An 11,794-nucleotide genomic window follows, 5' to 3' on the forward strand; every position below is an offset into this window, starting at 1 on the left:
GGTTATAGGATGGCAAACTCAAAGCTTGCTCCTTCGAATACCAAGCTAGTTTATCTGTCTGGACAGGTGATTGTAAGGCTGAACGATTTAGTTGACAGCTAGAAATCAGTGTCTAAAAATGGCCATTTAGCAGCCGCGTCTAGAAGCATTTGAAATAAAGTTTTTCTTTTTTAAATGACCAAAAACAGAAAAATGCCTATAAACTAAAAGCAGGTTGCCGCGTTTATACGCATTTGGCATATCGGAAACTTTGGCGTCCAAACTAATTTTTTTGCCTTTTTTAAAAAAGTCTATAAAAGCAACTGCCTAAAAACTACAGTAAACAAACCTGTGTACATGTCAGATAACATTGAATGAGTTCAGGGGCATTTGAATAAAGTGTCCAACTGCCTCTGAACTTCTGTTTAGTAGCAGCAGTGTACATGTGGCCTAAGACCCCTGTCACACCAGGGGGGTTTTGCAGGCACTATTGCGCTAAAAATAGCGGCTGCAAACCGACCTGAAACAGCGGCTGTCTCTCCATTGTGAAAGCCCTGAGGGCTTTCACTCTGGAGCGGTGCACTAGCAGGAGTAAAGACCTCCGCTGCTGAACCCCACACAGTTGAACCAAAATCTACCTCTGAAGTCCGCCAAGGGACCTCTGTGTGCTGTGATGTGGAGAAACCATGGAGCTTGGCGTGGGATCTGATAGACGTTCCCAGCGGTGTCTGTTTCTTAGTGGGCATCGGTTGAAGATTTATCTTCAACAAAGCATCATTGGCAGTGTGGGCAGAGGGAGGCCACTTTTTTTGGGGTAGTTTTGTTACTTGACGGGGTCACTTTATGGGAAAAAAAAGGACCCACTCAAATGTTAACAATGGGCCTTGAACAAAATAAAGTCCCACTGAAGAATGGCATGTGCTCAACAGTAACTATTATGGTATGCAAGGTGCGATACAGGACAATAGGTACATTTCACCTCGCATTCGTTCCATTATGAGGGAGTGAACCGGAATCCGGTCCGGGTTTCACAGCCTCTGGGGCTGGCTAGGAATCCGGTCCGGATGTTTGGGTCCACTGGAGTCCACAGTCAGGTGGACTTTAAAAGACCAGGAAGAGAGCACAACAGTGTGCTGGGGTTCTGGAGACTCAGGAGGGAACCTGAGTGTGAGGGGCTCTATGGAGAGTAACTGCAAGAAAAGGTTTGCTTTATTGTTGTTTTGTGGGTGACGGGGACCAGCCCCGCACTGTATAGAGAGGAGATCCTGTTTTTTTAGTTTAGCGCCGGACGGCAAGGATTTAATTTACGGTTTTGTTTATTTTTACCTGCATACCATTTATAAATAAAATCTGGCATCCGCCAGACTTAAAAGAAAGTGCCTGCTTGCGGACTGTGATTCAGAAAAGGTGATCCCCACGAGCTAATCCCTCACACTAGCTACACCATATTACCAATAATATTGGGGCACCTGCTGTTGCACGCACATGAACTTTAATGGCATCCCAGTTTCAATATTGAGTTGGTCCACCCTTCATGTCTTTATGTACCTTGCTCAATATTGAACCCTACAGACTAAGACTGGGATGCCATTAAAGTTTGTGTAAAGGCAAGTGTCCCAATACTTTTGGTAATATAGTGTATCTCTATGGCCAGCATTGTTCACTCACGCAGGACACGGCAAAGTAATTTGAATTAATCCATATTGAGCAGTGTGCTATGATTCTATGAATGGGTGAAGGTATATATACACCATGTGCTTTTTTATGATGGTAAAAACCTGCCTATAGCTGCATTGTTTGTTTTCCCATCTGCTGTGTGTAATGTCGTCCCTTTTACCTGCAGGGCGTTCATTTATGGGACTTGCAAGATAGAGTTTTAGTGAGAAAATACCAAGGCGTGACGCAAGGCTTTTACACAATACACTCGTGTTTTGGCGGTCACAACGAAGACTTCATCGCCAGCGGCAGTGAAGGTAAAGGTGATTTGTTTTTTGCTTCTAAATAGATCTTTTCATCGTTCCTTCATTCTGAGCTTATGCAGGCTGCATGTTCAGTAGATCAATTATTAAAAGAATTGGGTGTCCAACAAATTGATTACATTAAACGATTAATATGAACTACAACGGCACAATTTGACCTGTCCTGGTGAAAATATAATACATTTTTTTGAGGCACAATAAGACCTTTCCTTTGGTTGTTTTCAAGTGAGAAGATTGAATCAATCAAGTTTGTTTGCTAAAGCATCCTGTTAACTTCAAAAGCGCAAAATAAAATAAAAGCTGCCCAGTAAAAAAAGGTTAGTACTTGTCTTTCTGGCAGGTTGTGTCAAATCCCAATTCCCTTGAAGAGATCCGTGCAATGCTGCTAACCAAAACTTGTAGTACAAGTACTAAAGGGTTGCAGTAAATCTAAGCCAGGCAATGACATCTCTACTAGAATAGATATAGGAGCGTTCCTCCTCTGTTTCTCAATCTGCGGTCTGTGTGATGTGATCTCTACTGCGTTTCTATTATAGAAAAAAATCTGTAAAATGAGCTGATTAAAGCGAAATCCTGCCATCTGACAGCTATATGTGGAAGTTCTAACAAATTTACATGAGCTTCATATTTTAGAATGTTTACTGGGGTGTAAAAATGGAGAATACTGAAGAATGTCTGGGGTGTAAGCCCTGCACCTGGAAGGATATATGTTGGCCAAAATCATGCCATTGCTTCCCCTCCTGTGCAATTTAGGGCTTAAACTATTTTCTACCAAGGTACATTATGTATAGCAAGCTAATGTGAGCTTGGTATGTGTTTTTTTTTTTTATTTATTTTTTTATAATAATAGTAATTAAAAAAAAAATGTAAAAGCACCCCGTACACACCCCAATACAAACAGTGTAGTGTATGAACACACAATTAGTGGCACACATGAGGTATTGCTGTGAAATGTGTAAGCAATAATTGTAGTGCCTTAAGGTGATTAAACATTATTTTTATTTTATACATTTATACTTGCCTGCCATGTGCAATGGTTTTGCACAGAGGAGCCCCAATGCTCCACCTCTTCTCGGTGTGCTACCATAGGAAGCTACTTCCTATGCTGGCACACCTGTGGGCTTGATCGCAAGCAGCCCCATCTGTAGACAGACAGGCTCATTCCTCCCCCCCCCCCCCCAGTACCTTGTTACCTTGTCACAGGATTTGATTGATGGCAGCAGGAACTCATTGCTCCTGTATCTGCCTCACTGTCATATGAGGGAGAGGGCCACTGCTCTCAAGCACAGCGTTGGATCAGCGAAGTATAATGCTAAACCAATAACCTGTAATGTGTTTTTTTATAAACCTTTTGCTGCCACCGTCATGTGCCATACATTGGCAGCAGTGGGGGGTTTTGCAGCATTTTGGTCCCCCACCATGCACACCTGCCATGTTTCTCATGTCTACGATTCCATCGGCAGACTTAGGACCAACACAGTGGGTGCCTTTGGGTAGAGGGGAGGGAGATCAGCAAACATCAGGTTGCTGATCTCCCCTTCCTACAAACAACTCAGGAGTGACGTGTAAAACGCCACTTCTGGGTCCAGCTATCTTTCCCCTGGGGAAGAGGCTAATGGAGTGCGATCTGCATTCATTCACTATACATTGGAGAGCAGATAAGACATTGTGAACAAAAAAATAATTTTGCTACACGTTGCATATTGTCACACACACCGGAGTGAGAGCAATTAACTTTAGGGTCATTACTTTTTAAACTGATGACCTGTTGGGGCTTTTAAAACTTTGCTTGTGGAGAATTTAGGGTACTGAAATTTGGCAAATTCACATGCACACGCAGTTTTAAGGCTTTGACCTGTTTGGTATTTACTTGGGGCAGTCTTAATCTATATTTTACCAAAATATTAAAGTCCAGCCTGGGCTTTTTAGGTTGGAGAGGAGAAAGGATGCTGACTAACAGTCAGCAGCTTTCCTCTCGGATCTGTGAGAACCGAGCCATCGGTGATCGGTTCTTAGTGCAGAGACGGCGGGGGGCAGCTGCAGCATCAATCTGATGCTCCACCCACCAGGGTAAGTATTTTAATTAAAAAATAAAACCCATACTTTTTTATATTGTGTTTGCTCTACAATTAAGTTTGTTTAATAAAAACATGGCCTTAATATAACTGCTGGCCAATATCTTATCCAGTTAGCTACCTGAATAACTGATTCTGTTAGCTACCTTCCAATCTCTGATCCTGTTAAATTACCATTTGGTATTTCTTGTGGTTTCCCACTTACAGATCACAAAGTGTACGTGTGGCACAAGCGCAGCGAGCTGCCCATCGCAGAGCTGACCGGACATACGCGCACAGTAAACTGCGTGAGTTGGAACCCTCAGATTCCCTCACTGATGGCCAGTGCTTCTGACGATGGTACTGTTAGAATATGGGGACCAGCACCTTACATAGACAACCAGGACTTTGAAGGTAACTATGTGGCATGTTGAAGAGCTGCTCTGACTTTACGTAAAGGGGCTCGATTTTGAAGGTTCCACACAAATGGTTAACCCTATGAGAATGTTTTGGTGGGGTAAGGGGAGCTTTATTTTAAAGTGGAACTACACTTCATCTGGGCACCACAAACCAAAAATGGTATTCAATAAATGTTTTAATATTCAAACTCCCCCATCCAACCATGTCTCCATCCTTTTATTCTGTTGAGAAATCACTTTGAAAAACACTCAAGATGGCCATGGCCAGAAATGCTAGGGGGTAAGGGTAGATGATTAATGTAGCATTTAATTCCTGGCATCCACCTGTCCTTGGTTCAGGCATGCAAGCAGGAGAGGATGTGCTTGGCTGAGAAAGCCCTGGGATGACTCCTGGGCTCCAAGGGACTCCAAGACTCCTGGGATGTTATGACATTTGCCTAGGTATGGAAACCGGGAAATAACCGGAAAAAAAAATGTTTTAAAAAGGAAAATTTATCATATTTACTCATCTATTTACTAATGCGAAGGATTATAAATGGCCAATGTTGATTGAGAGAGTGAAGTTCTGCTTTAAGTAACTGACTTTGACCGCTAAATATACATTGGCTTCACTTTGCGTTTGTTTCTCGATGCACAAAATCAAATTGTTGTTGAAGCCTGATGCATAAGGGTCCTTTCACATGAGCTGTCCGATATTGGGTCTCCCTGTCAATTCTTCAGGTGGACCTGATTGGGCACTCTAGTCTCCCTTATGGAGCAGCAGATGTCATCGGACACATGATGGTGCATCCATCTGGTCAGATCAGATGAAAACGGACGATTGTTCCCCAGAGGACATCTAGACTGCATCCGTCTCTGCTCTGCACAGTGAGCAGACATGGACCTGTCATCTGCCTGCTCAGCGTTGGGGGTCAGCAGAGCAATTCCCAACTGAGCAAGCAGAGTCTGCCAAATGGAGGCACCCGTGTGAAAGCTTGCAGACTTGATCAGGTAGATGTTAGAATGAGGGGAATTGTGGGATCTTGGTGAAACTGCCTATAGAATGTGCTCTGCTTCTCCATTGAGAATAGTGCAGAACTTTTGGTGCAGTTTGTACATGTGGGAAAGCGCTGCCTACATGAGTCAGCCCTCAACATCCTAGCCTATCTTTTAATAAGAGGTTTTAAAAGAGTGATTTTATTTTCTTCTATAGTTTTAAAAAAAAATTAATTGCTTTTTGTTTGTTTTTTTTGTCCCCTTTTACCTTCAAAAACTTTTCCACACTTCTCTTCTAGAGGAAATCAGTAGCATGGACAGTTGATGGTGATCGCGCTGAAGACGACTTCTCTCTAACTTAAAATTAGTCGTATTTTTAAAATGGCTTGGGAATGGTGCAAACAAAAGATCGATAGCTGGACAGATGCTTGTCACAAGAGATTAAAAAAAACAATAAAAACAAGCAAACCTACAAGTCTGATGCCCCATGGGGGGCAATCATTTTCCACCCTGCTTCATAGTACCCAGCTCCGATGAAGCACGTCGTTAGATTGTTATTGGACACCGTGTTACCCTCTCCCCCCCTTCCATCGGTTGTGAAGAACTGTGCTATACTCCAACTCTTCATCGAACTCAGTATATTTTCCCTTCTGCCTTTTTGTCTGGCAGCCTACCATCCTTGTTGCTCTTCTGTGTAATGAAGTTTAAAAAATGCTTGTTTGGAAAAAAAAAAAAATTAACAGTTTAGAAGGCTTGATAGATTGCTTTAGTCTGAGTATCCATTTAATAGGAAAGTATTTTTTCCTCTCATTTCATAAAACTCTCTCTCTGCTTTATTTAGCTTGAGATCTTTCCAGCTTGGTTCATGAGAAAAAAAAATCGTAGCTTTACGATTTCTTTTAATTTTTATTTCCCCCCCCCCCCCTCACCCCCCCTCCCCTTTCACGGAGGGGGGAAAAATTGCAAATTTCCGGTTCCAAAACAGTACACGATGTGACATTTTCGAGAACATCGCATTTGACAGTAGTAATAAAAAAAAAAAAAAAAGAATTTGTATTTTTCAAACTATAAAGCATTAAGTGTGTTACACCCCTGTATTGGGTTAACAGCACAATTTTTTTTAAATAAATTATTTATAGGAATATATCGACTTGATTTGTATAAGTTCAAAACTGAAACCAGCTATTGTATGTAATCATTTAACAGCTGCACGGAAGCCGTTTTTGTTTGCTTGGCAACCATCGTTGCCCATAAAGTCAAGCTGGGTGAAGAATGGGAAATCCGGTCCCCTCCCCCACCCAACACGACCTCTCCCAAAAACGTTATCTTGGCGTCCATTTGTTTTGCTGCTGATGCTTGACTGAATTTTCGTTAACGCACAGGGGATGAACCTTGTTGGGTGAAACCTAAGACGCCTTGTATTGAAATGTCTAAAAACATTTCTACACTTTTTTTTTTTTTGCTGTTTTTGGAGGATGGGGGGGGGGGGGGGGCAGGATTCAGTACTACAATGGGACTTAGGGACTCCATTGGACATCGCTGGGAGATCTCCCCTTGCTCAGATGCTGTCACTGCCCAAGTTCTCCCGATCTGATTCCTTGTGAAGGATGACAGTCAAGCTTTACCAGTTTTATCACTTTTTAACCAAGCTAAGGATAAGTTGGTTGGAAGATTTAAAGAGACATGGTCAGCAGCTAAAGTTATACAGGCACACCCAGTGCTATTAAAATGGGAAAATTGGCATTTGGCCTCATTCACACCATACAGGAAAAAAAATAAAGGGAAAAACTGTGCAGATTTCACTGTTTACATCAGTTTTCAGTACAAGAGAATGTCACCAGCACACCGTGGATCTCCAGAATGAGTCCAAAACTTTATTCAGCGATAACATTGTTTCAGCAGAAGCAACGTTTTAGAGCCCTGCAGGACTTTTGTCAGACATGTAACTATAGTTGGATAGATCTCGCACCCTGTGTCATCACTTTCTCCCCTGCCCTCTTCACACCACAATGTTAATGTCGCGTCAATTTTTTTTTCTTTTCCAGGCAGAAAATCTGCATACATCTTGCATATTCCTGTGCAGAAAAAAAATATCTGCACATGATACCAGTGTTGTGGTGTGACCAGGGCACTTGGAGAACATTTCGTTTTTTTGCACGCATTCTGCAAAGAGACAAAGTCTTTACCCATGGTGTGAATGAGGCCTTGTCACTGATCTCTTTATGAATCTTTGTCTGTGTTCCTGAAAGATCTGTTGTGGGTTCTCTGACGGTGTCGGAGGCTTCCCTGTGCACTGAGAACGAGGGTTCCCCCCTAATGAATGTGCAGCCATCAGTGATCACCATAGTGGTCTGAGAGTAATCGATAGTCAAGTTTCATCACATTGGGCACCATGTTTATCTTCAGCTGAGCAGGGAGCTGTGATGTCAGTTTGGGTGATGGGGTGGTGGCAGCAGACAGGCTCAAGAAGCCCTTTAACACTTTTAGGTAGTGTTGCATGGTTTCACAACAGATTTCTTAGAAATGGAGCCAAATATTGATTTGAACTATTGGTGAACCTTTTTTCTATATTTACGTCACTGAGTGTGCCTATAAAGCTTTTAGGTAGTGCTAGTCTGGTCTTATTAAATAAAATATACAAATTTAACAAAAATAAGCCACAGTAAACATTACTGTTGTTTTTATCAAGTGCCAACCATGCAAAAACACTGGGTGGCATAGTAACAATTTGAGCGTTGATATGTACACCCCTATATTCTAACTAGTAGTGCTAGCAAACCATACAGTTTACATAGTAACAGTGCTAGAGTGTCATGACCATGTAGTGAATGTCTCCAGGAGTGTATATAGAGTTTTTTTCTGGTGACAGCAGCAGCTTTGGTGAAAAACCAAGCCTGGCCTCTCACCATTGGTGTTGGGTAGGGAGATCTCCCAGACTCGGTCCATGACAGCAGTACAGACCTGCCCCACTTCACCCAGGACAAGAACCTGATTTGAGTGATGTTGCTCATGACAACACAGTATGCATTACCTGTAGCAGCCAATCATATTCTTTGAAAAAAAACTAAATTCTACACAGCATTGGGTCCTAGCTATTTTAGTTGGCATTGACCTGGCAAAAGGAGGTAGGGGCACGTCTAAAAGTTGCACAGGCTGAAACTTTTTTTTTTGGACAAAGCTTTATTGTTGTTAGAAGCTGATTGGCTACCGTGCACAACTGCACTGAATTTTGCACTCTCCAGTTTTAGTAAATGAACCCCAATGTCTATACGTGATTACTTTCATATAAGCCAAGTACCAACTCGGAAGTATTTTATGGAAAAGGCAATTTAACGAAAGATGGCTGTAGAGATTTCTGGTGTGAGCTGGCTGTATTCACTAGACATAATGTAATAGCTGTCAGCTGCACAGTTGTAGTTTAATGTATAAGAATCATCAGCATCTCTCAGAAGTTTGCAATAGATGGGGGGGGGGGGGGAGCAGCGCAAGTCTAGAAATGGATGGCTGCTTATCCTTGACTTGCTACCAAGACCTGATGGGATCTTCCTTGTGAATCGGGTGTTGAATTGATGTAGTGCATGCACACCATAAGGTTGAATGCAGTTTTTTCCCCCCCCATAGACCATGGGATGATGGGTGAGCAGGCTGATATTTTAATAAACACTTTGATAAGCGATGCTGATATTCTAAAGTGCATTATTACTTTGACATTAACCCTTCAATGACCCAGCTGTTGCAAACTGTCTGGACCTGCTAATATTGGGACAGTTATTGCCATTTTCCAAATAACATTCCCCACTTGCTATATCAAAAAAGCGGATTTGGAATATTCTGGGGCCTGGCCCTTTGCATGTCGCTAACTAAAAATATAAGCATCTGATTGGTTGCTGCAGGCCATTTACCGTTCTTATGTTCAATACCGTTGTGTTGGCCAGACAGGCCAAATACCTCTGCTAACCAAATGGCCAACAATGGCATCCCAGGGAGAAATGGGATGTATAAGTGCCCTGTTATTTGCTAGGGCTCCATCCAGTCATTTTATTTTGGAATGGTTCCGGCAGCTGTTGCATCTTCGTTTTTAAAAAGTCAAATTAGGAGAGACCATCAAGGGTGTCCTCTCGCCTGTTACAGCAGGGAAACCGGACTGTCCCTCCCTTGCCTTCATTGGTTTTCTCTAGCAGATTAAACTATATGCTTTTTATGGCTTTTGTTTGTATTTTATTTGTTTACATGTTTTTAATTTCTGCCTACACCTCATACCAGACAGTATCATTACACAAAGCTTAGCTGCAACATGCCATCATGGTGGTGGGAAACACTGCAGACACTAGGCCTCTATATCTTAACATGGAGAAGGGGCTTCTATCAATAAATGCAGACACAAATCTGCCAAGTCTTTGCGACAGTTCTTGTGTTATTTCTAACCCCCTGTGCCTGTAATCCTGGGTAGTAAACGACGAAAACTTTTTACAGGTCTGCATCAAATTTACAACTGGAGATGTGACCCATTTTTCATTCAAAACGGATGCACAATTAGGAAGTGGTCAGGTTTTTTTTTCTTTTTTATCTGTAGCAGCAGAGGAAGGAATTGAGGAAAGAAGCTGCCCAATTATCATTAATTGATCTTGGATTGTTGTGTATAGGAGGTTGATGCAAAGCATTCATGTTTCCAATGATAGCTAGCAAGTTAAAGCAGTGGTCATCAACCCTGTCCTCGGGACTCACTAACAGGCCAGGTTTTATGTATTACCTTGGGGAGATGCAGACTAGAATACTGCAATTACTGAGCTGCAAATTAGATCACCTGTGATGTATTTCAGTTATCTTGCAAACCTGGCCTGTTAGTGGGCCCTGAGGACATGATTGATGATTATGGAGTTAAAGGACATCAGCTAAATGCTGAGGACAAATGTACAGGTTCTGGTACTGAAAAGATCCATTGTAGAATGGGGATCTAGAGATCGATGTTCATAAAAGTTTGCAGTATTGGTCTCTGAGAGATCAGAGGTTGTGCTGCACCAATTTCAAGCAGAATTGTGCCCAACACAGCCCAAATAGTGTTCAGTTGTAGTGATTGGACTTACACCATCTTCTCCCTAAAAACCGATTTAGTCCGTTTTGGGTGCAGTTTTTTTTTTTAGCTAAAACATGTCTCTGGTCAGTAAACATGGCGGATTGCTATATATGGGGAAAAATACAAGGGTATTGAAATATACTGCTATAGAAATGCAAGATAAGAGAATAAATGCCTTGTTGAGAAGACACAGATGTATCACAGCTCTCCTCACTTCCACATTTCGGATACACACCGCCTTGTGTGCCTAGTCTCACGTGATTAGCTCCAACTTTGGCTGCTTGCAGCCTCTGTTCCTATTGTCTATACATGTTCATATTCCACACAGGAAGGACAACTCAGATCTAAATTACAATTATTTTGTCAAATCCAACGCATTAGATTGCATTTGGCAGCCCTTAGATGAGGTGCCAATTTAAGACATTATAAATCGGTTTGTTAACCTGAATTTAGAAAGTGGATAGAACTGGTTAAGCTGTATTCTCTGGCTTCAGCTCATAAAGAGATGGCTTCAGTCTGAGTGGGTCAACAGGGATTATATCGTAATGGTCTCTGTGCCTTCTCAATGCCTTCTGCAGGTTCCAGCGTGTTCATAACAATTCCACTTCAATGTATCATTTGTATAAATTTATTTGAAAAATTAGGTACTTTGTCTTATTTTTTTACAGTTTAGCTGTAAACAAAGCACTTAAACAAATATATACATTTGTTTGCTGGCTAAACATGATGCTATTTAGCCTGACTTTGAGATGGTGAGATTGAAAGCAGACGAAGTGGTATGTACTGTTTTAGTTGCTAATAGCAGCTGTTCTTGTGGATCTTTGTGGTATTCCAGATGGATTATAAATAAAATGCTTTATATGGATAGCTTTTGCTAGTATGGTGTGAAATGGAACTGCTCTGCACATATTTAGGTTATGATAGAAATTGAAGGCGGCCCTGACAAAAACTAGTCTATCCAAAACTATGTGTGAACAATTGCCCCTTTTTGTATACTGCCACGCAAAGCTTGTACAGCCATTTTGTACTTTGCAACACTGATATACACAGTAATAAAACAAAAATGCACATAATTAAATATATCTAATTATCCAATGACTAGCTACTCGGTTCTGCATTTGTAATGCCATATAAATGGCTACATTCCTTTGAAAACCAAAGTAAATTAATTTGGGGAGGTAGGCCTGCTTCACACCTATGCCTTTTTTTTTTTTTGCATTTTCAGTTGTGCAAAAACACCCTACAGTCCATTTAAAGGGTTGTAAAAGTTTGTTTTTGTATTTTCTAAATGGGTTCCTTTTAAGCTAGTGCATT

General features: G+C 41.5%; 1 protein-coding gene across 4 annotated transcripts in view; it reads left to right on the forward strand.

Annotated features, from left to right (window-relative positions):
• WDR26 (WD repeat domain 26) overlaps positions 1 to 9,612 on the forward strand; it is a 79,024-nt gene extending 69,412 nt beyond the window's left edge. For 2 of the 4 annotated variants that reach the window (XM_040351381.1, XM_040351383.1), the window contains 3 exons: positions 1,823 to 1,958; positions 4,241 to 4,426; positions 5,706 to 9,612. In XM_040351381.1, the coding sequence (XP_040207315.1) occupies positions 1,823 to 1,958; positions 4,241 to 4,426; positions 5,706 to 5,731 (348 nt within the window). In that variant the 3' untranslated portion in view covers positions 5,732 to 9,612. The remainder of the gene's footprint in view (positions 1 to 1,822; positions 1,959 to 4,240; positions 4,427 to 5,705) is intronic. The other 2 variants (XM_040351382.1, XM_040351384.1) reach the window with 1 other exon arrangement.
• The last annotated feature ends 2,182 nt before the right edge of the window (positions 9,613 to 11,794 follow it).

This window comes from Rana temporaria, chromosome 4 (assembly GCF_905171775.1).
Source record: "Rana temporaria chromosome 4, aRanTem1.1, whole genome shotgun sequence".
NCBI classification, from domain to species: Eukaryota; Metazoa; Chordata; class Amphibia; order Anura; family Ranidae; genus Rana; species Rana temporaria.